This window comes from Scyliorhinus canicula, chromosome 6 (assembly GCF_902713615.1).
Source record: "Scyliorhinus canicula chromosome 6, sScyCan1.1, whole genome shotgun sequence".
In the NCBI taxonomy this organism is placed as follows: domain Eukaryota; kingdom Metazoa; phylum Chordata; class Chondrichthyes; order Carcharhiniformes; family Scyliorhinidae; genus Scyliorhinus; species Scyliorhinus canicula.
The window spans coordinates 109,494,524-109,514,523 of record NC_052151.1 but is presented as its reverse complement, the minus strand read 5'-3'; the positions used below and the strand labels follow the sequence as shown (position 1 = coordinate 109,514,523).

General features: G+C 47.1%; 1 protein-coding gene across 1 annotated transcript in view; it reads left to right on the top strand.

The window, feature by feature from the left end:
- Positions 1–898, top strand: part of LOC119966826 (adhesion G protein-coupled receptor F5-like) — a 29,364-nt gene extending 28,466 nt beyond the window's left edge. The window contains exon 5 of the mRNA XM_038798798.1: positions 765–898. Within this exon, the coding sequence (XP_038654726.1) occupies positions 765–880 (116 nt within the window). The 3' untranslated portion in view covers positions 881–898. The remainder of the gene's footprint in view (positions 1–764) is intronic.
- Positions 899–20,000: the final 19,102 nt, after the last annotated feature.

Sequence of the window (20,000 nt, the reverse complement as noted above, 5' to 3'; positions counted from 1 at the left end):
TTTATCTCCATTGTTGGCAGTCAGTCGGAGCCAGATTAATTATTAATGCTCTATTTGACTCTGATTTGCATTTTTAACCCAATCCATCAATATGACTGTCTGTTTGCGTCCTGTCAGTATTTGCTGTCTCCAACTTTATCTCTCTCCCATCAGTGCTTAAATCTTATGACTTCCAAGCCTTATTACTCCAATGATCACAGGCCAACCATCGAAGTTTCACCCTATGTAAACTGAAATTCGTTCAAAATGCTGCCACATACCCTGCTCCTTTTCCATCATTACCCTTGTCAACTTCAATTGGCTCCTAAATGCCTTGAATTCAACATTTTTACCCTGCATCACCCCCTTACCTCTGCCGCTTTCTTTAATCCTTTATACATGTGCTCTCTGCTCTTCCATCCTAGCCCCTTTTCATTATACCTGTATTAGTTTCTTGCCTAAGCTTTCAGCTGTCTCAGCTCCACAATTTGCTGCTCTCCACAATTCTTTCTGACCCTTACTTCCCTGTAATCAACTTTAATGACCACTCCTTCAATCATCTTACCGAGCCTACATTCCATTACTGGTTCGTGTGTGTTTGTCAAACAGTGAAAAATGCTCTATTACATTTTAAGTTGCCATACAAGAACAATTGATTGTTTCTGTAGATGTCTAACCCTTTGCTATAATTATAAAGAGCTGAACAGGTAAGTAAATTAGCATTAATACTTTGGTGCTATGTGATTCCAACATCTGCTGATCTTAAACCTGGTCTGATCTTCCAGAAAACTACAAATTAACTCAACAATCTCACTCCAGTGATAACAACCCATATTTATTCTCCTACTCTGAGTTATCTGCTGGAGATAAAACTGACCCTCTTCAGATGCAGAAGAAATAATAAAGCTGGTCAACTCACACCGTGAAAAATTACATCAGAATTCAAGATATTATTGCTTTTGTCAAAAATGTATAAAAATTTGTAGCATTGGGCTTTTCATTAATACATTTCACATGATGGGATTAGCAACATTTTTCATTGTATACTGGAGCAATAGTTTATATCAGTAAGCGCGCATAAGAACATTTTTGTCTAAGTGGGCAATTGCGTGCAATGTCATAGAGTTTGCAACAGGATTGAGCTAATATTAGTGGAATTATTAACCATCACCTGTTTCTCACTTGTATAGGTTTGGCATAAAAATTTTGTTGCAATCAATTTGTGCTTTGCTTTGAGAGTGAACCTATTACTTTCTCTCCCTCTTCCTCTCAACCCCCAGATGTATTTCCCCCAATTCCTTCTTTGGGCTTGAAATGTTCACAACAATGTAAAATTGAATTAGGCACTGAAATTTTGCTTGTTTTTTTTGTTGTTGAAAATATGAGGAAATTTTGCAGAAACTTTCCGCAGGAAACCGATGTTCTGGGTTACGTCCCTTCAATAACTCACTTTGACATGGAGCAGTGTTATTCTTAGTGGGAGTAACCTCTGGGTAAGGAAGGGAAAAAATTACCAGTTTCCCATTTTTATCAAAATTTACTGACTCCTGCTGCAAAAGATGCTTTTCAGGATGCCGGGTAATGCTTTAATATCACAACACCCCACCAATCGCCTCCATTCCAACACAAGCCATACCTCCTTCCTATGATTGCATAGTTCATTGTCCCATACTGTCTATGCTCACACAAAAACAATGGCCATGCAGGGCAGTCCGTATGTCCTTGCATCCAGATATTAACACCTTCCATGTGAAAAGAGAGAAAATAGGAAACGAGAAAAATAGTCTTGCTCATCCTATTTATAATGTATATTAATTATTTAGATGAGGAAACTAAATACAATATCTCCAAATCTGAAGATAACACAAATCTGGATAGGAGGGTGAGCTGTAGAGATGCTTCAGTGTGATTTGGACAAGCTGAGTGAGTCACCAAGTGCATGGCAGATGCAGTATAATATAGACAAATGTGGTAGCAGAAACAGGAAGGCAGATTAATATCTGAATGGCTACAGATTGAGAGACGGGAATGTGTAATGAGACCATGGTGTCCACATAAACCAGTCGCTGAAAGTTAGCATGCAGATACAGCAGGTGGCGAAGAAGGCAAATGGTATGTTGGTCTTCATAGTGAGAGGATTAATGTGCAGGAGCAAGCATATTTTGCTGCAGTTAAACATTGCCTCGGTGAGACCACATCTGGGATATGTGCAGTTTTGGTCTCCTTATCTGAGGAAGGATGTTCTTGCTATGGATGGAGTGCAGCATAAGTTTACCAGACTGATTCCTGGATGATGGACTGACATATGAGGAGATGTTGAGTCAGTAAGATTATATTTGCTGGAGTTCAGAAGAACGAGGGGGATTTCATAGAAACAAATAGAATTCTAACAGGACTAGACAGGATAGATGTAGGAAAGATGTTCCTAGATGCAGGAAAGATGTTCTTGATGGTGGGGGAGTCCAGAATCAGGGATCACAGTCTGAGGATATTGGGTGGACCATTTGAAACTGAGATTGGGAGAAATTTCTTTAAGAATAAGTTAGATATAGTTATTGGCTCTAAAGGATATGGGTGGAAAGTGGGAACAGATTACTGAGTTACATGGTCAGCCATGCTCTTAATGAATGGAGGAGCAGATTTGAAGGGCAAAATAGCCTTCTTGTGCTCCTATTTCCTATGTTTCTATGTAACTAAACCTGTATGTTAAATGCTCCGGCTACAATTATTACAATGTAAAAGTTATTAATGCTGTAAATTGGCTGCATGGTAATGTAAAAATCATCTTTTGGAGTAATGCTATACCTTTTTGTTACTTGTACATTTAAATCTTTAATTAAATAGTACTTTAAACTTTAGTAAAAGAATAAATCTTTGGAATTGATTTTTGCTTTAAAGCTGGGAATATATTACTATGAATGGAATGTAAGGTTTTTATGTATAATCTGCATATAGAAATTATGATAAAGGGGAATTATGAATTGGTTTTGTTCTTTACATGGTTTATTTTTAACATGGTATAAAATTTGTGCTCTGTATATTTTTATGAAATTTGCTATTGCAAGATGCAGCTTGTTGTGAACTATGTAAACAGTCTTCGTTAATTAAAGGAATAATATCAATTAATTTAAAAAACTGCATTTAGAGCAATAAATTATGACTGATACTTCAATTTAATGCTCACAATTTTTCATTTTTGAGACTTGAGTTACACAGCTATGGAGTATGTAGATTTATATTTCTATATTATTATGCATGGCTTATTTCTATAATTATTGGCCAGGATTCTCTGGCACTGCAGGAATCGGGATGGCTCACTGAATTCCGTGTCGGACCAAAATCGGGATTCGAGACATGCGTCAAGCCGATCATGAGTCTCCCAGCCCGTCCCGCCGACCATTGCAGGTTTCCTGTAATTCAGACATCCTGACGAGCTTCCCACCCCAAACCAGCGGGAACATGTGATTAGCTCAGAGCTGTTTAGCATGTAAATTGATGCGTCACCTGCATCTAGGATGCTCCAGTGCCCCCAACCAAGAGTTTTTCTTCTGTCATGAATTTGTGCAAGTCCTGAGGATGTGGACCTGGGGGCTTTGATTCTGATGAGTGGCAAGGGGGCAAGTACCCTCACTACAATTGCCTCCCTCATGGAGGCAAGTGCCGGTGGAGATTGTGCTGGGTGAGAACCCTTCTGCGCTGTGAATTATAAAGGCAGAACCCAGAAACTTTGCCAAAAGTTTTTCCCTCTCCGTGCGTTTTTCCTGTTGTTGTGAAACTGACCTGAAATCGCAGAGGCTGAAGCTGAAATAGACAAATCCAGACACATCTCCCACCCCGGATCCCAGGATTTCCCTCTGCATTCTAACCAGGCAATATTCCTGGGTTTAGGCAGATTGCAATATACTCACCAAAGCCCTGCTCTCAGCCAGAGGACGGATGGGACTCCCTCTCTCTGTCTCTCTCTCTCTCTGTCTGTCCCCACAATCTCCCTCTCTCTCTCTCTTTCTCAAACAAAGACAAGGCAGCTGGGAGGAAGGGGAGCCTTGAGGAAGATCTGCTGATGCCCCCATCCAATGGATGCCCTGGGCCGACGCACCGTCGCCCCCCCCCCTCTGCACGCCGCTGCCCCCTACCCCAACCCCCTACCCCTACCCCCCTACCTCTACCCCTACCCCCACCCCTACCCCTACCCCCCCACCCCTACCCCTACCCCCCACCCCTACCCCCCCACCCCTACCCCCCCACCCCTACCCCTACCCACCCCCCCCAACACCGCAACCCCCCCCAATGCCGCAACCCCCCCCAACGCCGCAACCCACCCCCCCATGCCGCAACCCACCCCCCCATCGCTGGTACCCCCCCAAACGCCGGTACCCCCCCAAACGCCGGTACCCCCCCCAAACGCCGGTACCCCCCAACACCGGGCGACGTTGATGATGTCGCCCGACATCAACCGACGCGCCACTTCCGCAACGGGTGAAACTGACGCGTACAGCGTCACTCCGCTGCTGGCCCTTTCGGGACGGGAGATTTAGGGCTTATAGCAGGCCCCGACGCCGGAGTGACCAGCGCCGCTTTTGCCCGCCGGTAATGGGCGTCACGTAAGTCTTCGGTGAATTTCGCCCCTCATTCTAACCACACCTCATTGTGACCTAAAAGTCTTTTGATTGACACATTGAGGCAGTTTCACAGGGGAGATTAGAATTGTTGATTTATAGCTCTGCACAAATCAGGGGAGAGAGATGGTTTTCTGACAACAGTATTTTTTGAGGCTGCCTTTTTGTTCTCGAGTACTTCCCAGAGAGAGCAGCTGTCATGCAAGAACTGTTCTTTCTAGCAAGCAATTAAGGGTAGCACAGTGGTTAGCACTGTTGCTTCACAGTGCCAGGGTCCCAGGTCCGCTTCCTGGCTTGGGTCACTGTGTCTGTGTCACGTGCAGAGTCTGCACATTTTCTCTGTGTCTGCGTGGATTTCCTCCCACAAATCCTGAAAGATATGGGGCGCGATTCTCCGCTGCCCACGACGGGTCGGAGAATAGCGGGAGGGCCTTCCCGACATCTTTCCCGACCTCCCGCTATTCTCCCCCCCCACGGCCGCCCCACGACACGAATCGCTGCTCGTGTCGCTTCACGAACACAAACACACCTGCTCTCACCATTCGTGAAAACGGCCGCAAAGTGCCGTTCCCGACAACCATGGCACCGATTGGCACGGCCGTGCCAAGGGTGGCATGGGCCCGCGATCGGTGCCCACCTTGGTCCGAAACCCGCGCACTCTTTGTTCCTCCGCCGCCCCGCAGGATCAGGGCGGCTGAGGGGCATGACGGCCCGCGCATGCGTGGGTTTGACGCATATGCATGATGACGTCATCTGCGCAGGCGCGGGTTGGAGCCGTCCAATCCGCGCATGCGCGGCTGACGTCATCGTGCGCGTCAGCCACCGTGACCCTTGGCGTGCGGGCTTAACGACGGTCGCTAAGCCTGCGATGCCGTGCTTCGCGGGGCCGCGCTGCTAGCCCCGACCGGCGGGGAGAATCGGGTCCCAGGAGGGGGCGCGGAGGCTGCCGTGAAACACGGCCAGTTTCACGGCAGCCTTTACGACTCTCCGAGCCCGATGGGCCGAGCGACCGGCCCTTCATGCCCGTTTCACCATGGCAGCAACCACACCTGGTCGCTGCATTCATGAAACGGGCGCCGAATGCCCATTTGGGGCATCCAGGGGCCCGATTGGGACGGGAGCACCGCGACTGTGCTCCGGAGGGGACAGGCCCGACGATCGGTGCCCACCGATCGTCGGGCCTGCGTCCAAAACGGACGCACTCTTTCCCCTCTGCCGCCCGGCAAGATCAAGCCGCCACGTTTTGCCGGGCGGTTGTGGAGAAAGACGGCACCGCGCATGCGCAGGTTCGCGTCCTCTGTGCTCTGATTTCATCCGCGAAGCGCCATTCGGGCTTCATTTCCGGCGGCCGAGGTTGCGGCCGGGAACGACGGGGGCTCGCTCCTAGCCCCCCGGGTGGGGGCGAATTAGGTGCGGGGAGTGGGCCCCAAGGCCGTCGTGAACCTCGGCCAAGTTCACGACGGCCTCCACAATTTTGGCCACCAGCGGAAAATTTCGCCCCTGTGAAGTTGACATTCGGAATTCTCCCTCTGTGTACCCGAACAGCCGCCGGAATGTGGCAACGAGGGGCTTTTCACAGTAACTTTGTTGCTGTGTTAATGTAAGCCTACTTGTGACAATAAAGATTATTGTTATTATTATGAACAGAGGCAACCTCTTAAAGAGAACTGTGTTTGAAAACCTCCTGCTCCCCTGAGTGAATGGATCCTGCAGAGCTATATAAATAAACAATTGTTATCTCCCCTTTGAAACTACCTCAACCTGTAAATTTCTTTAGGGGGCAACAATGGGGGTGTGAAATTGAACATAAACAATACAGTTCAAATCTTTTAGATTTTTAGGCATGCGTAGTGAGGGTTCTGAAATTGACTGAGAAACCACTTCAAAAGGTTTCCATCTCATTAAGAGGATTAGTTTTACCGACATTCCAGTTCTTTGAAATTGTCGTACTGGCATACTGCTTTAAAAATAATTATCCATTTATGGGATGTGGGCGTTGCTGGTTAGGACAGCATTTATTGCCCATCCCTACTTGCCCTTCAGAAAGTGGTAGTGAGTTTGCCTTCTTGAACAGCTGCAGTTCTTGAGATGTAGGTACACCCACTGTGCTGTTAGGGAGGGAGTTCCAGGATGTTGCCCCAGTGGCAGTGATGAAACAGCAATATTTTTCCACGTCAAGGTGGTAAGTGACTTGGAGGGGATCCTCCAGGAGTGGGGTTCCCAGGTATCTGCTGCTCTTGTCTTTCTAGATGGTAGTGGCCATGCGTTTGGAAGGTGCTGTATATGGAATCTTGGTGAGTTACTGCAGTGCATCTTATAGATGGTACGCATGGCTGCCACTGTTCATCGGTGGTGGAGGGTTTGAATGTTTGTGGAAGGGGAGCAATCAAGTGGTCTGCTTTGTCCTTGATGGTGTTGAGCTTCTTGAATGTTGTTGGAACTGCACTCATCCAGGAAAGTGGACAGTATTCCGTTACACTCCTGAGTTGTGCCTTGTAGATGGTGGACAGGCTTTGGGGGCGTCTGGATGTGAGTTACTCGCTGTAGGATTCCTAGCCTTTGACTTGTCCTGGTAGCCACAGTATTACTATGACTAGTCCAGTTCAGTTTCTGATCAATGGTAACCCCCAGGATGTTGATTGTGGGGATTCAGCAATGGTAATGTCACTCACTGTCAAAGGGTGGTGGTTAGATCCTCTCTTGTAGGATATGATCATTACCTGGCACTCGAATGGTGTGAATGCAACTTGCCAATTATCAGCCCAAGCCTGGATATTGTCCAAGTCTTGTTGCATTTGGACATGGACTGCTTCATTATCTCAGCAGTCGCGAATGATGCTGAACATTGCAGTCATCCGCAAATATCCCCACTTCTGACATTATGATGGAAGAGAGGGCAGCTGATGAAGCAGCTGAAAATGGTTGGGCCTTGGACACTACCCTGATAGAATCCTGCAGTGATGTCCTGGAGCTGAGATGATTGCCCTCCAACCACCACAACCATCTTCCTTTGTGCCAGGTATGACTCCAACCAGTGGTCCCATTGACTCCAGTTTATCTAGGGCTCCTTGATGCCATACTCAGCCAAATGCTGCATTGATGTCAAGGGCAGTCACTCTCACCTCATCTCTGGCATTCAGCTCTTTTGGCCATCTTTGAACCAAGGCTGTAATGTGGTCAGAATTGAGTGCCCTTGGTGGAACCCAAACTCAGCGTCCATGAGCAGGTTATTACTGAGTAAGTACCGCTTGATGGGACTGTTGATGACTCCTTCCATCACTTTGCTGATGATGGAGAGTATACTGATAGGGTAGTAATTGGCTAGGTTGGATTTGTCCTGTTTCTTGTGTACAGGGCACACCTGGGCACAGGGCACCCCTGGGAAATGTTCCACCTGGCCGGGTAGATGGCAGTTTGTAGCTGTACTGTAACAGCTTGGCTAGGGGTACGGGGGAGCACAAGTACTATTGCCGGAATATTGTCAGGGCCCATGTGCCTTCAGCAGGCGGAAGACTAACATCTGTGATGCTGGGGACCTCTGGAGGAGAGCAAGATGGATCATCCACTCAACATTTCTGGCTGAAGATTGCTGCAAATGTCTCTGCCCTGTCTTTTGTGCATATGTGCTGGGATCCCCTATCATTGAGGATGGGAATATTTGTAGAGCCTCCTCTTCCAGTGAGTGGTTTAATTGTCCACCACCATTCACGGCTGGATCTGGCAGGACTGCATAACTAGGAGGTCTGGAGGGGGGCTGTGGAGACTAGGTGGATGAGAGGGGCTGATGGGCCTGAAGGAGGTATGGGGGGTCTGTGGGGTGTTGCTCGTTCTGGGTGAGTGTGCTTTACACTCAATTTGGCTCTGTTTCATTCCTTAGCTCTAGAGTCGCCAGGTATCGTTAAGATACTGCCACAAGTTTCAAGTTCAAGTTCAGACCAATAACTCCATACACCAGTTAGTAAATTCAAACAAGACACATTTATTATAATACAGTTATCTACTAATTATGCATATAAAACTACAAGACTAGGCTAATCCTACCACTAACAGGCCAATACTTATCTGGAATAAGGGAACTGCCGGATCAGGGAACAACGGCCTCTAGCTTTGTCCTGGATCCGCAGGCTTCCAGTCAGTGTGGACTAAAGGGATCAGAAGTGTCTACTCTCGTAGCATGCGTTGTGTGACACTTACTTGGTGGCGGCTGCTGACCAAGACTCCTCTTCTCAAAGTCTTCTGCTGCAACGGTGGTCAAGGAGAGCGCTGGCTAAGAGGAGCTGGTCAAGAGGAGGCTGGCTGAGAGAGAGAGCTGGGGTCTGGGTCTTTGTCTTATACCTCTCCCAGGGTCTCGCGCCCACCTGGGAGGACCCTCTATACACTCGCAATCAATTGGGTCTCTTCCCAATCGATTGATTTGAATTTCCCCAATAACGGGGCAGTCCCTCGATCACTGGGCGGTTCTTGGGGCTTAGTTTTGGACTTCTCTTGGCGCCGATAAGTTTGGCCTTTTATTCACTGTAGCGATTTGAGTTAACTTGTTTCCATTGTACCTGGGAATCACCCGGTATCGCCTCATTAGTATGCTAACTTGTTTTCTTTCACAGTGCTGTCTGGTTTCTGCAGCAGTCAGAATACACAAGTGCTTTTGCAAACTGCTTGCAACATGTCCATTTTCCCTGCATTCTTTGTAATCTTCCATTTTGTGTTGGGCAGTGGCCACCCCAGGTGGCTACAGGGGTGGATTGGGGGGGGGGGTGCACTGAAGGAGTGGACTGGGTGAATGCGTTGAGGCTTAGGGGACTGGACAGATGAGAGGGTGCTGGGTGAGGGGCTGCACAGATGAGTGGTGCTTGATTGATGAAGGGATCTGAAGGGGATATTGAGGGAGATCAGAAAGGGGGTTCTGGCAGTGGGTGGAGGAGGGAGACTGAGGGGAGGTGGTGGATGGAGGGGATGGGGGATGGACGGGAGAGTGATCAGGGTGGGCTGTAGCAGCATGTTGAGATTGGTGTGCCCTTTCAGAGTAACCGTGTCACCAATGACACTAACAGCTAGCCCACTGTTGAGGATCGCAAGGTGTCGCCAAGTCCTGCCTGTCCACCATGCCCATGATCGCATCCACCCTGCCCACGGACAGGATATACCACCTGGGGCAAAAGAGATCAATGAATATGGGGTAAAGGTGGGATCAAGCTATTAAGTTAGATGATCAGCCATGAGCAGGCTCGAGGGGCACTCCTCCTGCTCCTATTTTCTATGTTTCTGACAAGCCCCCTGTGTGTTAAACCCAGGCTGCACGTAACACTGCAGCTAAGGGCACAGCTAACGGACACATCCCTCGCTCACCCCCATTTTTATGGACCTGCCCACACATCAGGATCTTTGAATGGAGGCAACTGACCACTATGACCGTCTCCATCGCACATCCAGTTGCTAATCTGCTGGTGGGATAGCACGTGGTCCACCCAGTGAGGAAAAACTGGGAGAAACCGGACGGGACAGGAGCCACAGAGCCTGTCGCTACAACTGGTTGTGGCAACCACCGGTACCCCTGTTTGCAGGGATGGGTGGTGAGAATAAAGGCTCCCCAAACGACAGGCCAGGTGCCAGTCACTGTTGGGGACAGGAGTGCAGTGCAGACGACATCATCTTGATGGGTTTGGGGGGGGGGAGGGACAGGAAACGCAGGTTGAGGGTGGTGCAGTACTTCAACTCGAGGTGAACATGTCACCTTTGGTTGGTCAAGGAAATCTTCATCCTGATGACATTCTCTGTCTCTCTCCCATTGCCCCCCCAGCCACAAAAAAACATGTACTTTCGAGTACAGCCAGCTATGGTCAGCATCTACATGGTTGCCGCTGCCATTGCAAATGCATGGCGGTGAGAGTGCCAGGGCCAGCCCAGGGAGGATCCTGCACAATTGGAGCTGATCCCAGAAGAGCGGAGGCCAGCTGGTGATGCTCAAGTGCCGGCCATCCAATATACCAAGGAGGAGGTGCGAAGGTTGTGCCACATCGGTATACCATCGTGTACCATGTGTATACCATCGGTGTCTGTCCTTCAAGGAGCTGCCGGATCTACATGTGTCGCTGCCGGCTCTGGCTCAGCAGCAAGACAGCAGTGTGCCACCTTTGTCCTCTTGGTGATGCTGACAGCCTCTGCCACCTCATCCCAGGCGCTGTTGAGTGTTGCAGGTTTAAGTCTCTGCCCCATTTTGGGGAAGAGGGTGTCCCTCCTCTACTCAATGACATCCAGCATGAATCTCCAAATCCTGGAATCTGGGAGCTGGTCTTCTGGAATCTCGCGTGGCGGCTGCAGACTGTGTTCAGCGCCACCACAGTCAGGGTGGGGTGGGGAGCCATTCGTCTGCAGGGGAGGCTATGGTGGGAGCTGGGGGGCTGGTGGGAGCTGGGGGGCTGGTGGGGGGTGGTCCGAGGGTGGCAAGGGGCGTTACAGGGCACTAGATTTTGGCAGGCCGGGTCCGCGCGCATCCGTACCAGCCAGATCCGCAGGTGAAGCCGGGGGCTAGCCGCCCACCAAGCATTGGCGCGGGGCAGCCCCGACGTTTTGGCCGTAAGACCAGATGGATCCTGCGGACATAGCTGCAGAATCGGAGAATCCAGCCCATAGTCTCCCAACTGGAGACTCTGCTCTAGTTGCAGCGAGAAACGGGGTGTAGTATCATGGAATGGCACATCGGGGTCGCTTCTATCACTTTGTTTCCAACTGGTCAGTGCACTGACTAGCAGATTAGGAGAAACACAGCCAGTGATATTTTCAATGACAACAGTAAAGTGATGGATTCCCATTTATCCATCATGAAACTCAAATGCCGCCTGTACTATTTCATGTTTTAACAACTTGGATTCTGCCTTTCTACCTTAATCTCTATTCTAGTGAGAAAAAAGACATGCATGCTTTGTTTTAAAAAAAAGAACAAACCCCACTTAGTCCTTGAATCTTCGTGATACCTTAGGCGGGATTCTCTGTCGGCAAACGCCAAAATCGGGAAATGCGATTGGGTGGAGAATTGGTTCCGAAGCCAAAAACGTGGCAGGTGTTGATTTGACACCAAATCACATTCCTCCATCATCTTGATAGCGGCTTCAATGCGTTCCCCAACGCACATTCAATAAACGGCATTTGCATATCAATAACGGGCCTGACACGGTATTCTCTGGGGCTTCTGCGATTCTCGGCCTGCGAAAGGCCAAATTCCCGATGGCGTGGTTCACTTGTGCTTTTAAAAATTGTGAAACCACGTCGTGGCTGATGAGGGAGAGAGAGGAGGTAGGACACAGATAGGCGCAACTGTGGACTGCCAGGCCCGACACTGGCCGGGCTGGCTGGGGATGAAAGGGGTGTGGCAGGGAACGGGCCATGTGGCCGGGGCAACCCCCCCCCCCCCCCCCCATGGGACTGTGGCGATGCCCAGTCATGGACAGCCATTGCCGTGGCCTGCAAGGCAGCCATCTTGCTGCGCATCCCACTGACCACCGACCTCACCCCTGGTTCTGCAGAGTGACACTAGCCACATGGGTGTCCCCAGCTACCACCCTCCGCCATAAGCCGTCACCCGCCGGCGGGGCATCAGGCGGCTTACACAGCCCACTGTAGCCCTATGGGGGCACCAGGTGGGGACCACGAAGCGTACCTCTGGCAAGGGCAGTGCTAGCTGATGGTACCTCTGGCACTAGGGACAGATGCCAGAGCTAAAGGCCCCCACGGTGCCAGGCACTGATGGGGTCAGGGGTGTAGTAATGGGGGGGAGGGAGTGCATGGAGGGTCAGAGCCCACAATGCCAACCGGGGTCACCATGTGACCTGGTTGGGCACAGGGCTACTCATCATGCTAACATGTCGCCCTTTCACCCCTTGCGGACAATGTATATTAGAATTCAACCAGCAATGGTGGCCTTCCTGCTCGTCACCACAGCCATGGGGGATGCCTTGTGGCTGTACAAGCTGGTGCTGCTCTTGGAGGAGGAAGCTGCAGCAGCGGAGCGTGCAGCAGCGGAGCCTGCCCCAGAGGAACAGTAGGCAGCTACCCAACAGACTGAGGAGGCGGAGCTGGAAAGGAGGATCCACATGAGGCCTCCGGTATACTGGCAGGGCCTGTCATTCTAGGATTTGCCAGACCGGGTACGCTGTCGAAGACTCCTGCTGTGCAGGGAGACAGTGCAACATATCTGCCAGATAATAATCATGTTGCACCTGAAACTGCAAGGCAATGGGGGAGGGCACCCGCTCCCAGTGCCCATCAAGGTGATGGTCGCCCTGAACCTTACGCCAGGGCGGTCTTTGCAGGTCCTATATGCCCAGTCGGCACAATACATCAACTTCAATGTGGACCGAGTTCACCAGGATGGCCGGGCAGCGGGGTTCAACATGGATGGCTTGCCCCGGGTCCAAGAGTTAATCAATGGGATGCATGTTCCCCTACGATGCCTGCAGATGACAGGCCATCCTTACAAACCGAAAGGTGTTCTCTATGATTTGCATATAGTCAGGTTAGTGAAGGGTTAATTATTACATCACTGTGTAAGTCAAACATGAAAGGGCCCCACTGCATCTCTGTATTTAAGTCAGACCCTGAGGGAATTCTGGGAGTAGAATTAGGAGAAAACATGGTGACAGCATTAGGAGAAGATTAGATTAGACAGAGTTAACATGAGGTTAGATCATAGTGTAGTTAGTGACTATTTAGATTATTGAGTACTGCTGGACAGATTCAATACTACTTAATTATTAACTGTAGCTCAGTAGAGTGTGTGAACTTCATTTAATTAATCGTTTCATAATAAATTAGTTTTGTTTCAATCTTTTGATTGGTGGGTACTTTGTCAACAACACATCGGACCATTCTGGAAGAAAAGACAAGAACACAACATATTAGCATGAGTGATAATATAACATTAAATCAGGTGACAGCTGAAGCTTGTTAGATAGTTTAGTAAGGATTTCAACAGAAAAATTAACACGCAACTTGAATTTCGACGGACAGACCTGTTACTGCAGGGCATCGAAAAATTCAGGTCTGATGGAGAAAGCTCACGCTCCACGATAACTCCGGATGACCGGTAAACTTGATGTTAACTGGCGAGTGTACAAGCAGCAGTTTCAGTTATATCTTCAGCTTCTGATTTAAATGAGTGAGTGATGATCATAAATTAGCTCTATTTCTAATAAGCGTGATCCACAAGTCATAGAACTGTAGAACTCATTTCAGTTTGCTGTGGATCAAGATACGTGTGATATACTTATAGAAAAGTTCGATCCTCACTGCAAAATCCAGATTATAATAATCTTTTTATTGTCACAAGTAGGTTTATATTAACACTGCAATGACGTTATTGTGAAAAGCCCCAAGTCGCCACATTCTGGTGCCTGTTCAGGTACACGGAGGGAGAATTCAGAATTCTCAGCTGGTACAGGCATTGAACCCATGCTGCTGGCCTCGTTCTGCATCACAAACCAGCTGTCTAGCCCACTGAGCTAAACTAGCCACATTAATGAAACTTCAATGAAACCATTAATGAAAGATTAATGAAACTTTTGAGCATTTTGTCTTCAAAAGAGAAATGCAAAATATTGGGGAAACAATTGATTGCTTCATGACTGATCTCAAACCATTAGCTCAAAGGTGTAATTTATCCGCTTTAACTGATTCAATGATCAGGGATCAAATTGTATTTGGAATAATCGATGATAAACTCAGGGAATGTTTGCTGAGACAGAAAGATCTTCATCTTGAAAATGCAATCGAAATGTGCCTTGTAAGACCATAAGACATAGGAACAGAATTAGGCCAATCGGCCCATCGAGTCTGCTCCGCCACTTGATCATGGCTGATATTTTCTCATCTTCATTCTCCTGCCTTCTCCCCAGAACCCCTGATCCCCTTATTAATCAAGAACCTAAATATCTCTGTCTTAAAGACATTCAGTGATTTGACCTCCACAGCCTTCTGCGGTAGAGTTCTACAGATTCACCACCCTCCGGCTGAAGAAATTCCTCCACATCTCAGTTTTGAAGGATCGTCTCTTTAATCTGAGATGGTGTCCTTTGGTTCTAGTTTTTCCTAAAAGTGGAAACATCCTCTCCACTTCCACTCTATCCATGCCTCGCAGTATCCTGTAGGTTTCAATAAGATCCCCCCTCATCCTTCGGTCTTCAACCGTTCCTCATACGACAAGTTCTTAATTCCAGGGCTAATTCTTGTGAACCTCCTCTGGACCCTTTCCAAGGCCAGCACATCCAAAACAGCTCACAATGCTCCAAATAGGGTCTTACCAGAGCCTTATACAGCCTCAGAAGTACATCCCTGGTCTTGTATTCTAGCCTTCTTGACATGAATGCTAACATTGCATTTGCCTGGGGCAGCACAGTTGTGCAGTAGGTTAGCCCTGCAGCCTCACTGCTCCGAGGTCCCAGGTTCGGTCCTGTCTCTGGGTCACTGTCCGTGTGGAGTTTGCACATTCTCCCTGTGTTTGCGTGGGTTTTGCCCCCCACAACCCAAAGATGTGCAGGGTAGGTGGATTGGCCACGCTAAATTGCCTCTTAATTGGAAAAAATTAATTGGGTAAATTTATATTTAAAAAAAACATTGCATTTGCCTTCTTAACTGCGACTGAACCTGCACATTAACTTTAAGAGAATTGTGAACAAGGACTCCCAAGTCTCTTTGTGCTTTTGATTTCCTCAGCATGTCCCCATTTAGAAAATAGTCTATACCTAAATTCCTCCTTCCAAAGTGCATAACCCACGCTTTTCCACATTGTATTTCATTTGCCACTTCATTGGCCACTCTCCTAGCTTGTCCAAATCCTTCTGTAGCCCTCTTGCTTTCTCAATACTACCTGTCCCCTACAGATCTTTGTATCATCTGCAAACTTAGCAACAGTGCCTTCAGTTCCTTATTCCAGGTCATTTATGTATATTGTGAAAAGTTGTGGTCCCAGCACAGACCCCTGAGGTACACCACTTGTCACCGGCTGCCATCCTGTAAGAAAAAGACCCCTTTGTTCCCACTCTCTGCCTTCTGCCAGTCAGACAATCCTCTATCCATGCCAGGATTATCCCCTTAACACCATAGGCTTTTAACTTATTGAACAGTCTTCTCTGTGGCACTTTATCAAAGGCCTTCTGTAAATCTAAATAAATCACGTCCACTCGTTCTCCTTTGTACAACTTCCTTGTTACCTCCTCAAAATACTCTAAAAGATTTGTCAGACACAACCTCCCTTTGTCAAAGCCGTGCTGACTCAGTCCTATTTTATCATGCACTTCCAAGTACTTTGCAATCTCATCTTTAATAACAGACTCTAAATTCTTACAATTTCCTCAGCTATCTCCTTTAGGACCCTGGGTTGTAATCCATCCGGTGCAGGTGACTTATCCACCTTCAGACCTTTCAGTTTCCCCAGAACCTTTTTCTTAGTAATGGTCACTGCATTCACCTCTGCCCCCTGATTCTCCTGGAGCTCTGGCATCCCACTGGCGTCTTTCACCATGAAGACTGATGCAAAGTAACTATTCAGTTCATCTGCCATTTATTTGTTTCCTATTATTACTTCTTCAGCCACATTTTCCCATGGTCCAATGTCTATTTTTGACTCTCTTACCTTTTATATATTGAAAAAAACTCTTTCGATCTTCCTTTATATTACTAGCTAGCTTGCATCATCCTTCAGCTTCTCCCCCTTATTGCTTTTCTGGTTGTCCTCTGCTCACTTTTAAAGACTTTCCAATCCTCTAGCTTCCCACTAATCTTTGCCACTTTGTATACCTTTTCTTTAGCTTTTATGCTGTCCTTGACATCCCTCGTCAGCCATGGATGCCTTGTCTTCCCCTTAGCATGTTTCCTCCTTCTTGGGATGAATTTCTGTTGTGCCTCCCTAATAACTCCCAAAAACTCCTGCCATTGCTGTTCCACTGCCTTCCCTGCTAGGCTCCTTTTCCAATCAATTCTGTCCAACTCCTCCCTCATGTCTTTGTAGTTACCCTTATTTAATTGTAATACCATTACATCTGGTTGCAGCTTCTCCCTCTCAAACTGCAGGGTAAATTCTATGATATTCTCCCTAAGTGTTCCTTCACCTTAAGTTCCCTAATCAAGTCTGCCTCATTGCACATCACCAAATCCATAATTGCCTGTTCGCTAATAGGTTCTGTCACAAGCTTCTCGAAAAAAACATCTTAGACATTCCACAAATTCCTTTTCTTGCTATTCACTACAAACTTGATTTTCCCAGTCCACCTGAATATTGAAGTCCCCCATGATTATTGTAATATTGTCTTTTTTCCATGCTTTTTCTATCTCATATGCATCAATTATCCAAATGCCAGTATAATTAAATACTCATGCGAGAAAAGGGCTCAAAAACGAACCTCAAGGTAGAATGCGTTCGGGCTGTGTCACAGCTCAGAACGATGCGTGTTTTGGATGGCAGCCATCTTGCGCAAATCTGTTCTAAGCCTACACATGCGCACTTCACAAAAAGATGAGAGACAGAAGAAGATTGATCTGAGTATGCGCGAAGAAGCTGTACACGTGAAGACGTCAACGGCATGACATGTGGAAGGTGTGGACATGCCCACCCTCAAAAAAAATGTCCAGCACGCGGAAAGATTTGCTTACAATATGACAAACACAACCACTTTGCTGCTTAGTGCAGATCCACTTTTAAATTTAAATCTTCAAATTTAAATTTAAATCAAATGAATATTAGAAGTGTGGTCACAAAGGAGGAAGGTTTTCAAGAAGAAAACTTTTCCAACGATCTTGATGCTTATTCTTCAGAAGACTCATTCTTCGTAGTCATCATTGAGAAATGTGCTGAAACCACAGAAGTCTCATCTCCTCATAAGGTAGTTCATACTATCAACACAGATACGGAATGGAACACTGTACTTCAAGTTAATAATTGTCAAATTAATTTTAAACTTGACACTGGAGCTTCTGCAAAGTTGTTCAATAGGCTTTACCTTTCAAAGCTGAAGCAAACTCCAAATATCAAGAAATCAACTTGTCAATTGCACGTCTACAATGGCAATGCCATTACCTCAGTGGGATATTGCTACTTGTTGGTTCCCAATCACGACACAGCTATATCTCTAAAATTTGAGATTGTTGATTCAAACACATCTCCACTTTTAGGTGCGCAAGCATGTAAGGATCTGCACCTAATTCAGAGGATTTATAGTGCGTTCATCTCATCCACCTATTCAAGATGACATACAAGGAATTCTGGATCGTTTTCTGCACGTCTTCAAAGGCATGGGTACTCATCCCTACAGATACAAAATTCAGTTACAGCCAGATGCCAAACCAGTTGTATACCCGCCGAGAAGAGTTCCTGCACCGCTTCAGGAGAGATTGAAACATGGTGTGTGACCTGACAATGACAAGATTGCTGCCATACAACAATTGAAAGTCCCAGAGGACAAAAGGGCCGTTTTAAGGTTTTTAGGTGTTGTGAATTTTCTGGGAAAGTTCATTCCCAACCTCTGGTCCAGAACTATTGCTCTCAGAAATCTCATCAAAAAGTCTACCATTTTTGAATGGACTGACACTCATCAAAAGGAATGGCTCGATTTAAAGTCTCAACTGACTACTGTACCTCTTCTTTCATTCTTTGACCCCAACAGAGGAACAAAAATCTCAACGGATGCAAGTCAAAATGGAATTGGAGCAGTTCTGTTCCAGAAAGATGACAATTCGTTATGGTTACCAGTTGCCTATGCTTCCAGAGCAATGACGCCGACTGAACAACAGTATGCACAAATAGAGAAGGAATGCTTGGGTTTACTGATGCTTATTCTAAAGTTTCATGATTATGTTTATGGTCTTCCCACCTTTACAGTAGAAACTGACCACAGACCACTTGTCCATATCATTCATAAGGATTTAACTGATATGACACCAAGGTTAAGGTGAATCCTGATGAAGCTTCGTAGATACAACTTTCGACTTATATATACTCCAGGCAAGAAATTGGTAATTGCTGACACATTATGTATGTATGGAAAGGGATAAGTATACCCCGCAGGGCAAGAGTTATAGCTGGGGGAAGGGCAATTATGATGCCATTAGACATGACTTAGGATGTGTAGGTTGGAGAAGTAGGCTGCAAGGGTTGGGCACACTGGATATGTGGAGCTTGTTCAAGGAACAGCTATTGCATGTTCTTGATAAGTACGTACCAGTCAGGCAGGGAGGAAGGGGTTGAGTGAGGGAACCGTGGTTTACCAAAGAAGTGGAATCTCTTGTTAAGAGGAAGAAGGAGGCCTATGTAAAGATGAGGCGTGAAGTTTCAGTTGGGGCGCTCGATAGTTACAAGGAAGCGAGGAAGGATCTAAAGAGAGAGCTGAGACAAGCAAGGAGGGGACATGAGAAGTCTTTGGCAGGTAGGATCAAGGAAAACCCAAAAGCTTTCTATAGGTATGTCAGGAATAAAAGAATGACTAGGGTAAGAGTAGGGCCAGTCAAGGACAGTGGTGGGAAGTTGTGTGTGGAGGCTGAGGAGATAAGCGAGATACTAAATGAATACTTTTCGTCAGTATTCACTCAGGAAAAAGATAATATTGTGGAGGAGAATGCTGAGACCCAGGCTATTAGAATAGATGGCATTGAGATGCGTAGGGAAGAAGTGTTGGCAATTCTAGACACGCTGAAAATAGATAAGTCCCCGGGGCCTGATGGGATTTATCCTAGGATTCTCTGGGAAGCCAGGGAAGAGATTGCTGAGTCTTTGGCTTTGATTTTTAGGTCATCATTGGCTACAGGAATAGTGCCAGAGGACTGGAGGATAGCAAATGTGGTCCCTTCGTTCAAGAAGGGGAGTAGAGATAACCCCGGTAACTATAGGCCGGTGAGCCTAACGTCTGTGGTGGGTAAAGTCTTGGAGAGGATTATAAAAGATACGATTTATAATCATCTAGATAGGAATAATATGATTAGGGATAGTCAACATGGTTTTGTGAAGGGTAGGTCATGCCTCACAAACCTTATCGAGTTCTTTGAGAAGGTGACTGAACAGGTAGACGAGGGTAGAGCAGTTGATGTGGTGTATATGGATTTCAGTAAAGTGTTTGATAAGGTTCCCCATGGTCGGCTATTGCAGAAAATACGGAAGCTGGGGATTGAGGGTGATTTAGAGATGTGGATCAGAAATTGGCTAGTTGAAAGAAGACAGAGAGTGGTAGTTGATGGGAAATGTTCAGAATAGAACATAGAACACTACAGCGCAGTACGGGCCCTTCGGCCCTCGATGTTGCGCCGACCTGTGAAACCATCTGAAGCCTATCTGACCTACACTATTCCATTTTCATCCATATGTCTATCCAGTGACCACTTAAATGCCCTTAAAGTTGGCGAGTCTACTACTGTTGCAGGCAGGGCGTT